Source organism: Nelumbo lutea, chromosome 1 (genome assembly GCF_056320005.1).
Source record: "Nelumbo lutea isolate HS-2025 chromosome 1, American lotus-T2T, whole genome shotgun sequence".
Taxonomy (NCBI): domain Eukaryota; kingdom Viridiplantae; phylum Streptophyta; class Magnoliopsida; order Proteales; family Nelumbonaceae; genus Nelumbo; species Nelumbo lutea.
The window spans coordinates 2,798,872-2,817,713 of NC_142684.1; the positions used below are offsets into that span (position 1 = coordinate 2,798,872).

Genomic DNA, 18,842 nt, shown 5'->3' on the forward strand with positions numbered 1-18,842 from the left:
GCCCACTCGTCATAAACTCCGCGTGGGGCCTACTTAAGCGGTGCCCCGTGCCCCACCTTGTTATATCTTTTTCTCCCACTGAGAAACGAAAATGCTCACACATGCGACAAATGCTCCAGACCAAGGTCGCCTCGTAAACCGGTCGGAATAAGACAGAAAAACACCAACGCCACGTCGGACCACGTTCAACTATTCTACTTAGATTTTTTTTATTCCCATTCTGCCCCTCTTTCTATTCACAATAAAGCCAACCCCATGCCCATTTTCGGTATTCTGCAGCTCCTCCCGGTTGCTCCATGCCTTCTTACGTGAGAGAGATAGAAGCAACGGACCGGTCCCCCTAACAACAGATTAGTTGACTCATGCCATCGCCATCTCTTTCTGGTTCAGCCATGGCGGACTCACTGTGACTGAGTGAAAGAAAGAAACAGAGTGGAGGGAGAAACTGAAGAGGGAAGATGAAAGTGGATGTGGGTTTTCTTCTTCTCCGGCTTTTGCTGGTATTAATGGCGTCTTCACGACGTTGCATGGGCGACAGCAACAGCGAAGTCTCTCTGCAGCTCAACGATGATGTGTTGGGCCTCATCGTCTTCAAATCAGACCTTCATGACCCGTCTTCGCTCTTGGGGTCATGGAACGAAGATGATAATACTCCGTGTTCTTGGAAATACGTACGGTGCGACCCCAGCTCCGGCCGTGTTACCGAGCTTTCGCTTGATGGCTTGGGGCTGTCGGGGAAGATCGGAAGAGGTCTCGAGAAGTTGCAGAAGCTTCAGGTACTGTCTCTTTCGCACAACAACTTCACCGGTGATATCAGTCCGGAGTTGTCTCTCATCGGCTCTCTCACTACGCTGAATCTCAGCCACAATAGCCTTTCTGGGCGGATTCCGGTCGAGTTGGGTAACATGAGTGCGCTTAGGTTTCTCGACCTTTCAGAGAATTCGCTCTCTGGTCCTCTCCCGGATGGTCTGTTCCAAAATTGCTTTTCGCTTCATTTCTTTTCTTCAGCGGGGAATATACTGGAAGGCCTAGTTCCTGCTACTCTGTCGAGATGCATCTCTTTGGTGGGTCTCAATCTATCAAACAATCATTTTTCTGGGAACCCGGATTTCGTTAATGGAGTTTGGTCCCTCAAAAACCTTAGGAGCCTGGATATCTCGCGCAATGCCTTCTCTGGGTCTGTTCCAGATGGGATATCTGCTCTTCATAACTTGAAAAATCTTCAGTTCCAGGGGAATCACTTCTCGGGTCCGATACCAGCCGACCTGGGACTATGTCAACACTTGACTCACTTGGATCTCAGCAACAATCTGTTCACCGGAGCCCTGCCGGAGTCGCTGCAGAGGCTAAGTTTACTAAGGTTTCTCAGTTTATCGGATAACCTATTTAGCGGGGATTTGCCTTGGTGGATTAATAACATGAGCAGTCTGGAATACTTGGACTTTTCTGGCAATTCCTTCACCGGGAACCTCCCAGCGACAATGGACCAACTGAAATTGCTGAGTTATTTGAGTTTGTCTGGTAACAGACTGACCGGAGGTATTCCAGCTACGTTAGCTTACTGCTACAGGCTCTCAGCAATCCGGTTGAGGGGCAACGGCTTCAATGGGAGCATACCACAGGGTCTGTTCGATCTCGGTTTAGAGGAAATAGACCTCTCGAGAAATGAATTCAGTGGTTCAATCCCAGCTGGTTCAAGCAGACTATTTGAATCTCTTCGCGCATTGGATCTGTCCGCAAACAAGCTCACCGGAGACATTCCTGCTGAGATGGGTCTGTTTTCCAACCTGAGATATCTCAACTTGTCATGGAACAGCCTCCGGTCGAGATTGCCGCCAGAGCTCGGCTATTTCCAGAATCTTTCAGTATTAGATCTAAGAAATAGCGCCTTATATGGGTCGATACCGGAGGATTTGTGCGACTCTACCAGTCTGGCAATCCTGCAATTAGATGGGAATTCCTTAACAGGACCAATACCAGATGAGATTGGAAACTGTTCATCCCTCTACTTGCTGTAAGTCTCACCCTCCATTAATATATATTCTGCTCTCAATTCTGAAGCTGTAATCGTGATATACCAATTCTTCTTGCTTGTGTTCATTGCAGGAGCTTGTCGAATAACCAGTTAAATGGGTCAATTCCGAAAGCAATGTCGAGGTTAAAGAAGCTCAAGATTCTCAAGTTGGAGTTCAATGAGCTAAGTGGGGAGATACCACAGGAGCTGGGTAAACTTGACAATCTTCTTGCAGTGAACATTTCTTATAACAAGCTGGTAGGCAGGCTTCCAGTGGGAGGGATATTTCAGAACCTAGACCAGAGCGCATTGCAAGGGAATTTGGGGATATGTTCACCCTTGTTGAGGGGACCCTGCAAGATGAATGTCCCAAAGCCATTAGTCCTTGATCCAAATGCTTATAACAATCAAATGGGTGGACCTAATGTGGTGCCAGAATCCACTGGTTCTGCTAAACTCCGTCACCGCAGATTCCTGAGTGTTTCTGCCATTGTTGCCATCTCTGCTGCTTTGGTGATTGTTTGTGGAGTTGTAATAGTGAGCTTACTGAACGTTTCTGCCCGGAGGAGGCTGGCATTTGTTGATAATGCCTTGGAAAGCATGTGCTCAAGCTCCCAGAGATCAGGGAGTCTTGCCACAGGGAAGCTCATTCTGTTTGACTCAAGGTCTTCAGACGATTGGGCCCAAAATGCAGAGACCCTACTCAACAAGGCCTCTGAGATTGGAAAAGGTGTATTTGGAACAGTGTACAAGGCTTCCCTGGGTGAAGGACGGATAGTTGCCATTAAGAAGATTGTAACATCTAACATAATTCAATATCCAGAGGATTTTGACAGAGAAGTGAGGATCTTAGGGAAAGCCAGACACCCAAATTTGATCACACTCAAAGGCTACTTCTGGACTCCTCAGCTACAGCTTCTGATATCAGAATATGCACCAAATGGAAGCTTACACTCTAGGCTCCATGAAAGGTCCCCATCCAGTCCCCGTCTTTCCTGGGCCAACCGATTCAAGATTGCACTTGGGACGGCAAAAGGGCTTGTCCACCTTCACCAGAACTTCCGTCCACCAATCATTCACTACAGCATCAAACCCAGCAACATCTTACTTGATGAGAATTACAATCCAAAGATTTCAGACTTTGGATTAGCACGGCTTCTGACCAAGCTCGACAAGCACGTAATCAGTAGCAGGTTTCAGAGTGCACTAGGCTATGTTGCACCAGAATTGGCGTGTCAGAGCCTGAGGATAAACGAGAAATGTGATATCTACGGGTTTGGAGTGATGATACTAGAGCTCGTGACAGGAAGAAAGCCAGTGGAGTATGGGGAGGATGATGTAGTGATACTGAGTGATCACGTAAGAGTGATGCTTGAACAAGGGAAGGTACTGAGTTGCGTGGATCCAACCATGGGTGAGTACCCAGAAGAGGAGGTCTTGCCAGTTCTAAAACTGGGTCTGGTATGTACATCTCAGATACCTTCAAGCAGACCATCAATGGCAGAAGTAGTGCAGATACTACAGGTTATCAAGACCCCAGTTCCACAGAGAATGGAAGCGTTTTAAGAGCAAAGATAAGCGATGTAACTTTGCTAGCTTGACCCAAGAGCTTGGCTTGTTCACATTGATTAAAGCACTAGTTAAATGTCTTCTTTTTTTTCTTTTTTCTTCATTGACCACAAAATTTCCATCAATTCTTCTGTGTCAAGTCTATTCCATTCTATGCAGTTTGTAATTGTTCATGTTCTGTATGATTTTTTTTCCCTTTTCGGAGGCTTTGGAATCCAATGCCAAAAGAGCATTGATCTTCTGTTTTGTGAACATCCATAATTGGAAATCTGACCAACTAACTCATCTACATGCTCCGCTTCAAGTTGTGGAATCCTCTTGCACTAGTCAGAGCTCCACCTATAAAACCAGCACTTGTTTTGTTCCTAGCCGCTTCACCCACTCCATTCATGGTAGTTTGTAACTTAGCACCGGCTGCAATGTGCTCAACCCCCAACTGAAAGGCTAGGTGGAGATCTCAGACTTGCGGAGGCTTGAACACTGGTTTTTTTTCGATGGATTCCGGTTTCCTCCAGATTGGGAAATGGGAATTCCTTTTCTGCCAGTCTTTGGTCTTTGTCTTGTTTCATTTCCTCTCTCTCTCTCTCTCTCTCTCTCGTGATGATTTGATTTGATGGGAACAGAAAGAAAGGGTATCACATGCTCACCTCTCCACTGTCTGGAGCATGGTTTGGGTAGAAAGATTTTACATGGCTAAACCCAGCCCTCTATTGGGTCTATTTTTGGATCTCGGTATGAGCTCAGTTGATCGGATCTCCGGCTGTACATTTGAGAAATTATTTATATATTACCCTCAAACTTCAAAAACAAACAAACTTTAATAACTTTTAAAACATTAATTCCAACCAATAAAATTTAAAGAACTGAATTGTCCTTAAATATTTGATTAAATTTCCCTCTTTTCCTTCTTCCTCTCTTATCTCTTTCTTCTTCTCCACCATGCAAAAGCTATCATGCAGTAGTTTGCTCGTTAAAAGAACAAAAACAGAAGTAGCGGTTGGAACAGTGTGCCTCTAACATTTCAGAACGAACTACTAACCAAAGTTTATTTCGTAGGCCCATAAGCATAACCCATTTGTTGATGCATCCAACTGTGGACCTCTAAGGTGAGTGACCTGATTTCTATTGGACCATTATACGAACTGCAAGAACTTTACCACCACACCATGGACACACTGATAAACAGTTGATAAAGCATTCAACAGTGCGTATTTCCATGGTGGGATCAATTCTATGGTTAATTATAACATTCTGAATACCGACCTAAGAAAAGAGCAACATTCTGAATACGAGTCACACACGGTTAAGTATTCCATGGGAAACCATTTTTTTTTCCTTTACTCATCAATATGCTTTTGAACTTTATATTCGCTAAAAAAAAAAACTTTATATTTAGGGAATGAACACCGACCTAAGCCTTCGTTTCTGGGTTCTAGGTTACGGTTTTCTCTCATAGAATTAGAATCTGAGGCAACATTATGGTATTATGAAAGTATTTGGAGTTTGCATCCCACCACATTTTATTTATCTTGCTATTAGAGTTGTTTTTTTAATTTTGTTCATTACTTCAGCTGATGGTAGGCCTTTGGAGCTTGCAAAGAATCCATTTCTTGTTATCCAAGTATTCACTCACTTTCTCAAACAAATTGATTGTTTCCATACTTGAAGCCTATGGACTTAGCAACTGCTGTGACTCTGGTCAACACTCCCTGGGTAAGGGTCTCTGACTGGTTCTAGCAGGAGACTTGGGATGAATCTCGCACTCACCAGGGACTGGGGGGCTTTGGGGCCTGGAGCAGGGCTACCAACTACCCCAAAAAAGAGGAATATATATACAGGAAAGAAGATTAGGAATTTTAATATAAGCTGATATGAAGGATTACAAAAGACCGAAGACTGAAGCATGTCCATATATAACGTACTTAAATTGCTTCTTCCCTGCATTCCAGAGACTAAAACAGATAAATGAGCCTCTGTAACAGAAATATTCTGAATATAGAGCTGCTACATAAAGAACAGCAGCCAGTAAAGTTGATCATAACAACACAAACACAAAGAAAGCATCCTTAGAATTTTAGCAACCATTTACATGGATTCTGTAAAGTAATTCTAGATAGTGTATAGGAGGAAACTCTGCAAGAAAATGACTTGGTGTAAAAAAGAATGGGGTAAAAATGGAAAATGTGATGAGGCCCAATGGGAACATCGGATTTGGCTCTTAGACGAAAACACAGAGCAAAGATCTTGGAGAAAGGCAAAATAAAAGCATCAAGAATTCCACTTCCTGCTAGTTGGAAGCTATCTGTGGCTTCTTTAAGTTCTCTTCCTTGTAAACCAGACGCCTATTGTGAGACCTATAGCAGTAGATGATGCCATAAAGACATTGCCTCAGGCATGAAACATCAAACATCTCAATGAACCTTAAATCAGAAACCCTGGCTTTGGCACCAGCAAAGAGTTGGTACTCCTCGAAAACAGAAGACAAGCACCAATTCTGCAATTTCCTTAGGCAACCGACAAGGCAACCTGTCCGATGCTGCATTTGGTAATTACTTTGTATTATGCATTGAAAATTTTGAAACATATATGCAAAATTATGCATGGTAAGAAATGTAAAACTTAAGTCAAAAGTTGACCTACTACAGATTGAATTTCACTATTCTATAAGACTTTGTGAGGAATAAATTTTCATTCCAAAACAAAAAAGTGACCAAAATTAGACAATTTTTCAGTATGGGAAAGATTCATGGTTGAACCCCTTGGTCAGAGCTCTCAATTCTATGCATGTGCTACATCTTGCACATGTCAAGTGAAAGGCCTCCCAAATATGAATTTCAGATTTACTGATCAATGTAATTAGCTATTATCAATGAAAGCCTTGTGTGTGAAGGAACACACTTCGTGCATCCTCCTGAGCTTTTGGTAGGTCGCTCATTTGGTGAGTCAACAGCCAATAATGTGCAGAGAAAACTTTACAAAGTAATCACTTCAAAAACTTTCTAATTTTGATACCCGGATACAGGATACCTGTAAAAGGGTGCTGTATCGTGTTGGGCACTTTTGTATCCCATATCCAGGTAACATTGCTTGCTTGGTCCAGAGAAAAATTTCCACTTGACAGGGTGAATTTTCTTTCTTATTTATGAACTTGAACTATTTTATTTTATTTTTTTTAAAGGCCTTTTTTTAATTAGTCTGGGTCGTTCAAAACTCATTCTCAAGCCAAGGGAAACTTAGATAAATGAAATTCCAACTTCAAGTTCCTGAATGTCAGTACTACATCTTCTATATTTTCCCCTGTTAAACAAGAGAAATACTAACTGATGAAGTGGTAATCGAATATAAAGCATACCTTTCCACGTTTGCAATGAATTAGAACTGGATGATTTCTGATATCTGAAGACACAAGAAAATAGAAACATAAATTAGATAAGGGTTAGAAAGGAACTTTAGTAATTGAATCAGAACTAAGTTTCCAGAACTTTTATTTTTATTCAGTACCAAGTAAGACTCTCAGAGCCTCCATGATGACATCCTGGGGAATAGACTCAAAAGGCTCCTGCAGATGCAAATGGTTTCAAACAATGATGTCGTAAAGTCCAAAATAGGAGCTATGCAACATAAACTCAACCAATAAGAACCATATTAGGACATGCCCAAAGAACTGGACAGTGAATGTCTTGAAATGAAGACATATTTAATCAACAACTTACAGGTTACAGATTCAAACTAGGACTACCAAATCTTTTTTTTTCTTTTTTTTCTACATAACATTAAATCCTGGTTGTTTCACATATTAAATTTTGGTTTATTACCGTGTTATCCGGGTTTGAATGAGTAGTTCAAGTGCCACCGCATGATAGACATTTATAATAGAGAAATGGGAAAAGTGCATTCCCGTTTTCTTCTCTTGATTGTTTCAATGAAACTAAACAAACCTCAATTTCAAGTTCTTTTCCTTTCTTGGCTTACATTTTCTCATTCTCCTATAAACCTTTTAATCACACCATAGTGAGCTATCAATATAAGGTTTGTCTAGGTAAGACTTTGAAGTTAGAAGTTAATAAATATATCTTACATTTTAAGATCAAATGAATAGAATAATGGTAAAATCAATAGGAGCCATTGCTTGGTGAAATGGTAAAACCATGGGCTCACAAGTGTGAGAAAGCAGGTGAGAGCAGCCACTATGTGTCAAAAATAACAAAAATGGTTAGGTCCTTATCCAGTCCACCCCTTCCAAGACCCAAATGGATGGATAGTGGCCTTATTAATAGAGTACTAAAGAGTAAACCATATGCACTACAAGCCTTGTGGTATAAAAGCTGCTCAGAATTTCTATTATCAAACTAATAATTTACCCAGAAGTTTAGTTTATAGGCCTTGGTTTTATTGGAATCTATAAAAAATAAAATAAAAATAAACACACAGACAGACAAACAATGATAAACCAATAAAAACTCATCATTTATGCATTTTCTTCTCTTTGGGCAAAGTTACAAAGAGGACATTTGTCACTATCAACACTATTCAGTGTTTTAAAAGCACAAGGCACAAAAAAGGCGCAGGGGTCAATTTGTGCCTGAGGCACAAGGCAAGGCGCACGCTTTTTTGAAGCAAGGCACAAAAATACAAAAAAAAATTAAAATTAAAAAAAAAACCAAAATTTTCAAAAAATAATATTAATAAAAAATATAAACTTAAATTTAAAAATAATGTTTTAAAAAACCTATTATCTAAAATTAAAATACATAAACATAAGATGTAAAGCATATTCAAATGAGAATTTAAAAATAAAATCAAACATATAAAACATTTTCAAGCATGTAAAACCTCTAATCATTATTTTTCACTCAATTGCATTACTTCAATTAGCTAATGTAATGTAAAACGTATTACATTCCTGATTCTACAAGCCAACTTTGTGCCACGCACCTTGAGGCAAGCCCAAACAAGTCCATGTTAGGTCTTAAATTCTTAGTTTTCACACAAAAAAATAATGATTTTATAGTTTTAATGAGCTGCTATGTTCAAAAAAATGCAAAAAATCGTCAAATTTTCAAAAGGTGCATGCCTGGGCTGAGGCGCAAGGCACATCAGGCACATGCCTAGGCGCACCAGGCATGCGCCTTTTGAAAGGGCTGCGCCTAGGACCTAGGCGAGGTGCATGCCCTGAAATGCGCCTTGCCTGTGCACCTAGGCGCACCTTTTAAATCATTGACACTATTCCCTACAAGAAATTAGAAGCCACACAAAGACACAAAGGATCAACACTTGGGTAGTCTCCTAATAGTTTCTTGATCATCTGCAACAGCTTATAGGGACCAAGTTGATGACTCTCTGAACATGTGCTAACAATATCCCAACCATACCTCAACAACTGTAGGTTTCTCGAGGATACTTAAGTTTAATTTTCACCTTAAGGACATAACTGGTTCATCCTCAAAAGAAATTTAGATAACTTAAGAATTTGGGATTAACTATTCTTTCTTGCAAGCATATAAATATCGGTTACAGATAATCGGATTGAAATAAAAAAAAAAAACATGACGATTCCATATATCTTAAACTTTAAAGTACAAATAAAAGTGGCGATGATATCATCATTTCATTAAATATAATCCAGAAACGAAGAAAAAGAAAAGATAAAATTACCTTGTTCCCGTCTATGGCAAACTGGAAAAGCTTGATACCATGAGATCGGAGAAACTCAGAATTTGATTCTGGATACGGTTCAGGACACAAATATCTGCTCAAATTTGAATTTACAATTTAACAGATTAGCAGGATAATTCAAAACAACAAAAAATTCCAACTAAACAAACATAACTAACCAAACCCATGAACAGAATTTGAACCTTTAAAGCTTCTAATTAAAAAAAAAAAACATGGAAAACCATGAACCCACCAAACAAGAATAAACAAGAAACAAATCAAAGAGAAAACAACTAACATGATGGATCGAAGATTTAGGGTTTCGAGAAAACCGAAATTGGACTGAGTCGGAAAACCAGATCTGTAAATCCCTCTTTCAACCATGGCGAAATTCGAGGGAGGAACCAAGTCATCGTCTCCATTTAAAATCATTCCCATCGCTGCCTTCACGATCAACTCACCCTCCCCAAAAAGCACCTCCTTGTATCAAATTCCAGCAGCAGAAATCTCAACAAAAATTGACGATTAACTCACTCCCCAAACAAAATCTTCCCCAAAACCACTTTCCTATACGGCAATAGCCTAATCAAACTCCAGTAGAAGAAATATCAATATAAGGGGGAATAGGATTTCTCTGAAACGTCGTCTCTTGCATGGATTCTTCCATCTTGGAGGGCAGAATTCCCTCCGTCTGGTAGTTGGATTTGGATAAAATGGTGAGGGAGACGTCGGCGATTCAATGACTTTTAAAAACAAGGTACGAAAAGTCCGAGGTTCCTCCGGGCTTCTCTCGGCTTTCCGTGCGAAGACGACCCTACGGTTCTCCCAATCCAAATCATTAACGGATCCCCGTTTGATCCTGCCACGTGGCAGTTTGTTTCTCGTTTCTGGATTTTGGTGGCGCGCTCGCGCTGGACGGATGGAGGTAGAATTCTGGGGATGAGTTGGCGTCACCAATAAAGACCTCACCTTCTCGCCCCCGGATTCGAAAAGACAGCTTCAAAAAATAGGGATAAGACTTAAGACCTAGGCCCACGATTAGCCCATGGAGAACCATCCCACGGACAAGTCCGATCAAACCGTCCCCACTGATTTTTGGAAAAGATTCCCATCCAAAGGTTTTAAGAGAGTCGTTAGTCTGTACAGTCAGACTATGGTTATGGGCCGAAACCGGATTCAGTCGGTTCAAAGCCCATTCGTTCGAACAGCCATCATGGCCTTGCATTGAAAATATCTCCTCGTGAAATAAAGCATAGAATCATGAATATGTTCCCAATGCAAGGCTATGATGGCTGTTCGAACAGTATTCAAACGGGCTTTGAACTGACTGAAGCCGGTCTCTAATCGTGGATATTCAACAAATGGGCTGACGGGTCGTAAACCCAATGGAGTCGAGTGGGACTGTAGGGAGAGCCATAGAGGTGCGTCTTTGACTCTGTGTTGATAGATTCTGAGAATCTAGAAGTTTGACTAAAACAGTAGACCACTTTAGGCCAGACTGGCCAGTATGAGGTGTATCGTACGTGGACACTGTTATTATTCTGCCTTTGCTTTAGGACCGTTACGTCTTACGACTTTCTACCCACCTGTGTTAGGGGAGATGCATATGGGTCTTACGCGGGCTCCAATTCTTGATCCAGTTGATCCATTTGGTAGGTGTTTGTCATGAATGAGTTCGGCTTCTGTCGTGGGTAAGTCGGTGCTTGCACCGTTCGACCAGCCCCTTTCAACCTTGCATGTATTGAAAATATTTCCAATGAAATAAATTACGTATGTACTGACATATTCCTAATGTAAGGCTGTAAAGATTATTTAAACTTTGAAAGGATTTTATTTATCACATCAGTATCACATCTATCTAAAATTCATTTTTTAGAAAATAAATTATCGATATTTGATTAATCATTTTTCAGAAAACAATTTTTCAGATCACACCTTAAAAATCGGGAAAGGTATCCTCTAAAAAGCGTTCTTTTGATGTTTTCTTATTTTCTATTATTGTTAAAAGCATTAAAACAATATATTGACATGGCATTGAAAAACTCTCATGTGCTGCGTTATGTAACAGCAAAATGCCTCTTTTGTTATAGAGTTGTCCATCGATCAGGTTGATCAGACAAACCCGAACTGACCAAACCGATCATATCGGTTCCGGTTCCCTAGTTGTGCCCCGATTAATAATCGGGTCAGGACCCATTTTTAATAATATATAAGAGGTCTTCCGTTATATTTATAGGATATAATTTTGGTTTCTATCGGCATACAAGCAGTCACTATGGTTAAATGATAAGAAATGAAGTTACAAGTTACTATTATCATAGAATAGATTGTCAAGTGCAATCAGGTCAGATTGGGTCAAATCCGATTACCCAATTAATAATTGCTTCGATTACGGGTTTTATTTCCCATTATATAATCGGTTTGGAAGTGGTCAACAGTCAAAACACTATTAACACACGTGATAATGGTTCAGTTCAATTAGAAAAGTTATCGTACCTAACACTCACAGACTACCAACCGAAAAAAAAAAAAAAACTAAACGCTGATGACCAATCAACCGGTATCATCCAATTCAATTGGTAAGTGGTAACCAATCACCAAATGGTACCCAATCAACTTATGCGGATGTTATAATGATACATAATTAAGGAATGTAGCATCCAATTATGCATCTCAAACCAGATCTGGAATATTGCCCATCAATCTCAAACAATTGATTTAGAATCTAATGGTATATATTAAAATAATGATGGCCACAACGTCCTCACAACAGCCAGCACCTCATAACGTCCTCACAAAACGTGAGGACACCATGCATCCTCAAACGCATGTGAACTCTATACACGAGTGGAGGAGTTAACAGTCGTTAGGCATCCATTCTATCCCTCAACACCCCAACTCTGCATTTTTCTAGTTTTCTGTTTTATATGGTCGATGCATGAACTTTATTAAAAATAGTTTCAAGCAATAGAGGTAGGGGTGTAAGTTGGGTGTATCTAATTCAAGCCCAACCCGGTTCAATCAAAGCTTTTGCACAGGTTGGGTTTGAGTTTTTTTACTTTAAGATGGGCTTAAGTTAAAAAAACTCAGGCCTAAACTAAACTCATATTGGGCTTAGGTTGAAGCCTTGGGTACTGATGTGATGCAATTTAAGTTTGCCCAGCATTATATGATACACACACACACAAACCATAAATCATCCTTTAAATCTAAGTAAAAATATTATTAAATTCAATGCCTAGTATATAAAGTTTATATGCTTTCCATAAATATGCAGGTTGAGGGGGTCAGGTTTAGCCTAATCCCGTACCGTACCCATAACGTACGGGTTATAGAATCCCAAAACCCATCCTTCAAACAAAAAAAACCTGCCCTTTCGAAGTGGTTAGGGGTGGATACCCACTAGGTAAGGTAGAAATTGTCATCCCTAAGCCCGAGATGCTTTGTTAAAGTTGAATTGGGCCTAGGTTGGTAAACTCAAACTTAATCTTGAATTAGACCAAACTTGATCTTGAAGTTTGAAACTTAGGGTTGGATTGACACTCAACCCGACCCAACCCACTTAAGTTGCACCTAGCAAGAACCCGTGTGATGCACAAGCTTTGCTAAGCAAAAGCTAAAAAATAAAAGCACATAAGAGTAGACAATTGTTTTATATTTAACCTTTTAAATAATTAATAATAAGTTATATTTTATATACTACTTTTAACATTTTTTTACAATACAAAAATAACAATAATTAATTTCAGTTAGGTTGTTCATCAAACCGGTGAAAACCACCAACACAACCCAACTCGACTTGAGTTGGTCGGTTTTCTAGTATTTCTAGTGGGGTTTAGTTCAACAATTTCCCAACCTAACAAAGTTAGGTCAATTTCGATTTGGCCATTTGTAAATCGACAAAAACCAAACTAACTCAACCATTATATATATAACAAATATAATTTTTAATATGGAAAAGTGGAAAAATACCCATATTCCTTAATCTAAAATATTCTATATTGCAAATTTAATTTTTTTTAGTTTAGTTTTTAATAATACCACTATAATTTTAAAATTTAATTTTTTAAGTTTAAATCTTTTGAACCAATCAACCAAATCGAAAATTAACCCAAACCAATATAACCCAAGTTGGATGGTTTTTACTAATGGTTGGTTGGTTTCAGGTGACCAACTCTCCAACCCGGCCAAGTCAATTTGGTTGGCCAAAGAACCTACAACAGAATTGAACCAACTTGTGAACACTCCTAATTTTAGCTAAACTAATAGTTTAATCTCTAATAAATAACAACAATTTAATCACCAATAATTATTAAAAATTAGATTTATACATAATTACTGAAAATATATTTATCACAAAAATACAATAAATAATTACTAAAAATACAATAAATATAAATTTTAGTATATATAAATATATATAATAAATATAGATTAAGATTTTAAAATTATTATCAGTAAATATCAATTTTCTAAAAGTTATTTTCTATAATTATTAATTGATATATAAATTACTATTATATTTTTTTAATATATATTAAAAACATTTTTTGAAAGTTATTACCTATTTTTGTTATTTTAAAGCTTCAATACCTCTAAATTATTTAATCTATTTTTCATTATTTCAATGATATTTTAAAAAATAAATTATTTATATTTTATATTCTTATTATCAAATATTATTCAATCTATTCTTTTTTTATTTAACATTTTTTGTTTTTAAATAATATTTAAAATATGATTTAGTTATTAATTTTTTTAATATTTAAAATATTTCATATTAGTTATTTACAACATTATTTATCTATTTAAATTATATCATTATTTATTTATCTCAATATTACTTATTTATTGAATTTCATAATCCATAAAATTATAAGTTATACTATTAGTACATAATTTCGTTATTAATTTTGTAAAATATAATATTATTATTAATTCAAATATTATAAAATCTATTATAATGATTTTCTACTTTTAATAAAATTTTTAAGTTTCTTACATAATTTTGTTATTTTAACTATTTAAAATTTAGTTATGTTAAACATTTCATTATTTAAAATATTTTGTTATTTAAGTATTTAAATGAAATGTAAAATATTTAACATTTTTCATTATTTAAATTTTATTTATTTTAGTTATTACATAATATTAAATATTTTTTATATAGTATTTAAATATTTTTAATACTTTGTTATTTATAATATTTAGTTATTGAAACTTTTTAAATTTTATTATTTGAATAATATTTAAATTGAATAATTCATAATATTATACTTTATATTGTTAGTACATAATTTCGTTATGAATTTCATAAAAGTAGAAAATTATTAATAATATGAGTATTATGAAATCCATGATAACGTTTTGTGTTTTTAATAAATATTTTAAAGTTGTTACATAATTTTATTATAATATTTAAATAATTATTAAATATTTTAGTTCAAACTTTCTTTTGATAGATATAGATGAAAAGTAGGAAAGGATAAATAGGAATTAGAGAAAATTTAGGAGATAATTAGGAATTATATATAATTTATGAGATAAATAGGAATTATAGATAATTTAGGAGTAAGTGGGGGGATAGTAATGCCACTTTGTCACGAGTGACTCCTTTGCCGCGCCATCAAGCACCTACCACGAGCCATCAAAGTGCCAACCGCGTGCCTTCCAGGTGTCAGCATGTGTGTCATGGGTGGGCTATGTGTGTATTTTGTAAGGGGGGACCGCCAATGGCGTTATTGTAAATACATAGTATGAATGTTCATTCTTTTGATGTTTCTTAATGTCACTCCCCCAAAAGCTTAACGTACTCTTTGAGGGGAGGTAGGTAGTCGAGTGAGTTCATTAGCGTGTAAAGGTTAAGCACGAGATCCCCTCGACACTGTACTGTGTGCTTGTGCTTACCATTGATTAATGCAATACAAGTTACCTTTTGTCTAATATGTGTGCATTCTTGTTGCATGGTGTGTGTTGTTGCTTGCTTTCATAGGCTTTCTCGACCCCATCGAGCGTCGCACGGGGCCTCGCTGATTAACCCCGTGACAGTTGGTATCAGAGCAGGTTGCTCCTCAACGCTCGTGACCCTTGCATAACAACACTAGTGGTGGCGCAATGAAGCACAACAAGGAACTCACCGACGAGATTAGGCATGGCCTTGCCCATGCAAGGGAGACTGATGAGTCTCTAGGCGATGAAGCCACTGTAGAGAAGGCCCCAAGGGGTCGCACATCCAAGACAAGCAAGCCTGACAAGGCAGTTGACAGGCTTGCTGCCTTCGACACACGCATCCTTCGTTGTGAAGTGACTGTTGGGGAGATGCGTGACCGAGTAGAAGAAATCCACTTGAATGTGGAAACAATTGAGAGCTCCATGGTGGAGCTAGAAGCCCGTTTAAATGGCATTATGAATGAGGTCCAAGACGTCCTGAATAGAACCCTCAAGGAAGTCCTTGGAACAAAATCCCGACAAGAAGGGAGCTCATCTCGATCCAACATCCAAGACCAGGTCGATGAGATGAAAACTGAATGGATGGCCATGAAAGTAGCCACGGCCTCTCCTTCCGACGTCCAGACTCAAGTGGATGAACTAAGAGGAGACATGTCACTCCTCAAGAGACTGGTGGCCAGCACTCCAAGCCCCTCCACAACACTGGCCCCTACTCGTGTGAAGATTCGGGAGCCCACACCTTATGCCGACTCCCGAGATGCTAGAGAACTTGACAACTTCTTGTGGCAGATGGAACAATATTTCCATGCCGCTGGCATTGATGATGACCTAACGCAAATTCGTATAGTGATCATGTATTTGACTGACATTGCTATGCTATGGTGGCACAGGCGATGCCAAGACATTGAATGGGGTATGTGCACCATTGAGACATGGGCTGATTTCAAACGAGAACTAAAGCGGCAATTCTACCCAGAGAACGTGGAGTACCTGGTGTGGAAGAAGTTGAAAGCACTCCAACATGGGGACTCACTCCACGATTATGTTAAAGAGTTTTCAGCCCTTACCTTGGAGATCACGGACATGTCCGACAAGGATCTACTGTTCAACTTTGTGGACGGACTGAAGCCATGGGCCGAACTAGAACTCCAATGCCGCAATGTACAAGACCTCGCCACGGCAATGGCAGTGGCGGAGCAACTCAATGAGACTGGCTTGTCAGATGAAGAAGCTCATAAGCCAGAAAGCCCACGTTCCCCTAATTTGAGTGGGGGAGCAAGTCGTTCACGCCCTCCGTACGACAACTCCTGCTTCAACAACCCAGCAAGACAAGACTACGGGAAGAAGCCATAAGGAGATCAAGGCCCTCAGCACCACTACAAGCCCAGAACTGCTAGGTCCCCAATTTCTTGCTTCCTTTGTGGGGGAAATCACTTGGTTCGCAACTGCCCAACCAAGAAGAAGATCAATGCCCTTGTCGCCAAGCTCAGTGATGACGAGCAAAGTGATGAGGAAAAATCTGTGCAGGCGCCAAGAGTGGGCACCCTTCAACTCTTCAATGCTATGGTGAAGAAAGAGGCCAATCATGGAAGGCCAAAGAGCGCCCAAAGGGGGCTGAAGTATGTAGACATCCTCCTCAGCAGGAAGCCGACTCAAGCCCTTGTTGATATAGGGGCCTCCCACAACTTCATTTCAGTTGCCAAGGCCAAGCGACTCAAGCTGAACACTGTGAAAGAGACAGGGTGGATCAAGGTCGTGAACTCCGGGGCAAAGGCGATTGAAGGCACAGCTCATGGGGTTGACCTCCAAGTTGGGCCGTGGACAAACAAGATTAATCTTTCAGTTGTACCCCTGGGTGACTTTCGAGTTGTCTTGGGAATGGACTTCATGAGACAAGCAAAAGTCGCGCTCCTGTCTCACATCAACTCTTTGTGCATCTTGGACGAGCGCTCCCCTTGCATGGTACCAGTTGTGACTTCTACCCGGGTTCATGGGAAGCAAGTTTTTGCACTACAAATTTTTCATGGAGAAGCCTTGTTCAGCGCCAACATGAAGGAAGCAGAGAAATTCCCCACTCCACAAGCTGAAGAAGCCGCACCTCGAATCAACAACTACAGCAGTAGTAGGAGACAGCAGGCCATCCAGCCGTCTACACCTCTCCAGCAGCAGAGTTCATGCGCATCGACAACTATCAAGCAAAGCAGAAGACCCAAGGCCGTGTCCAAGTTCAACATCACCTATTACCACAACCACATGGGAAAGCGAGTGCCACCCAAGCTGCCTAGGGACCACTTTCGCACCATCCCTCAGACTGAATCATGTAGTAGCCTTGTGAGTCACCCTTGGGGAAAAATTCATGGGAACCAACACCCCAACAATCCAAACCATCATTTTGACCCTTACTTGGCCCAAACCTACCCGATAACCAAGTCGAATCAGCCATTAACATACCTTGATGCCGCCAGGAAAGGACTTAGCCCTAGGAAACCCCAACAGAATAGACCAACCCAACCATACTACAAGACTATGCACCTCGGCCTTGGACAACAACAGGTTCGGGAGCAGCAGAAGAACCTTCCTTCCGTAGTAGTGACTCTAAGGGACCAGCCGAAGCCGATCTCCGAGGACATAGATCGAATTGAGTGGGGGAGAATGTCACGAGTGACTCCTTTGTCGCGCCATCAAGCACCTACCATGAGCCATCAAAGTGCCAACCGCGTGCCTTCCAGGTGTCAGCATGTGTGTCATGGGTGGGCTATGCGTGTATTTTGTAAGGGGGGACCGCCAATGGCGTTATTGTAAATACATAGTATGAATGTTCATTCCTTTGATGTTTCTTAATGTCACTCCCCCAAAAGCTTAACGTACTCTTTGAGGGGAGGTAGGTAGTCGAGTGAGTTCATTAGCGTGTAAAGGTTAAGCACGAGATCCCCTCGACACTGTACTGTGTGCTTGTGCTTACCATTGATTAATGCAATACAAGTTACCTTTTGTCTAATTTGTGTGCATTCTTGTTGCTTGGTGTGTGTTGTTGCTTGCTTTCGTAGGCTTTCTCGACCCCATCGAGCGCCGCACGGGGCCTCGCTGATTAAACCCGTGACAATTTGGATAGATTATATTAGATTTGGGCATAGAGAGATTTTAGGAAAGGATATTCAAAGGGATAAACATGGAGGAAAGAGGGATAGGCCAGGCATGGTGATATGTCAAAATGAGAGAGGGAGAAGGGAGTGATGAGGTAGTTTCATGAGGGAGCAAAGAAGGCTAAAATGAAGAGGGGCTGACTGTTCTTGGTTGGGGGTAAAGGAGAAAGCTCAGGCCATGACGTGGCATGTTTCTACTTTAGTATATATATAGATTCTCGCTCAAAGTCCCTTCCTCTCCTCTTTTCTCTCCAGCAATAAAAGAATGAAACCCTAGCACCCTCCACCAGTTGCAGTGCTTGGCCATCTCACCAAAGAGAATAGATTCTGGAAATAATACAAGGGCTCCCTGCTGTCACCGACGAAACAAGACTCCACCAATTCTGCTTCCTTCTCTTTTCCTATCCAAACTCTCATCCCTGTGTGAGACTACAACATCGGTCCATTCAACATCTCCACCTATGCTGAATCCAACAACCTACAACTCTCATTCTTGTCGAGATAGTAGTTCT

The 18,842-nt window shown here is 39.8% G+C and overlaps 2 protein-coding genes across 2 annotated transcripts; one reads left to right on the plus strand and one right to left on the minus strand.

The window, feature by feature from the left end:
• Positions 1 to 270: 270 nt before the first annotated feature.
• LOC148873213 (Leucine-rich receptor-like protein kinase family protein) lies at positions 271 to 3,824 on the plus strand. Its single transcript, XM_088961722.1, has 2 exons — positions 271 to 2,014; positions 2,107 to 3,824. Exons 1-2 carry the CDS (start codon positions 459 to 461, stop codon positions 3,578 to 3,580), a joined length of 3,030 nt encoding a protein of 1,009 aa, XP_088817848.1. The 5' UTR covers positions 271 to 458; the 3' UTR covers positions 3,581 to 3,824.
• Positions 3,825 to 5,549: 1,725 nt separating this feature from the next.
• On the minus strand, positions 5,550 to 10,225 carry LOC148873214 (inositol diphosphatase DSP5-like). The gene is made up of 5 exons (XM_088961723.1): positions 9,537 to 10,225; positions 9,239 to 9,332; positions 7,085 to 7,142; positions 6,936 to 6,979; positions 5,550 to 6,119 (listed from the first exon to the last, which is right to left on the minus strand). The coding sequence occupies exons 1-5, from the start codon at positions 9,674 to 9,676 to the stop codon at positions 5,871 to 5,873; spliced, it is 585 nt and encodes a 194-aa protein (XP_088817849.1). The 5' UTR covers positions 9,677 to 10,225; the 3' UTR covers positions 5,550 to 5,870.
• Between the last annotated feature and the right edge of the window lie 8,617 nt (positions 10,226 to 18,842).

What these genes read in the sequence shown, in the direction of transcription:
- LOC148873213 (XM_088961722.1), top strand. Translation starts at nt 459, where the DNA reads ATGAAAGTGGATGTGGGTTTTCTTCTTCTCCGGCTTTTGCTGGTATTA. An exon ending in TGTTCATCCCTCTACTTGCT is followed by an intron (nt 2,015 to 2,106) that starts GTAAGTCTCACC and finishes TGTTCATTGCAG; the next exon opens with GAGCTTGTCGAATAACCAGT.
- LOC148873214 (XM_088961723.1), bottom strand. Translation starts at nt 9,676, where the DNA reads ATGGGAATGATTTTAAATGGAGACGATGACTTGGTTCCTCCCTCGAAT. An exon ending in CTAAATCTTCGATCCATCAT is followed by an intron (nt 9,333 to 9,536) that starts GTTAGTTGTTTT and finishes AAATTTGAGCAG; the next exon opens with ATATTTGTGTCCTGAACCGT. An exon ending in TTGCCATAGACGGGAACAAG is followed by an intron (nt 7,143 to 9,238) that starts GTAATTTTATCT and finishes TTGCATCTGCAG; the next exon opens with GAGCCTTTTGAGTCTATTCC.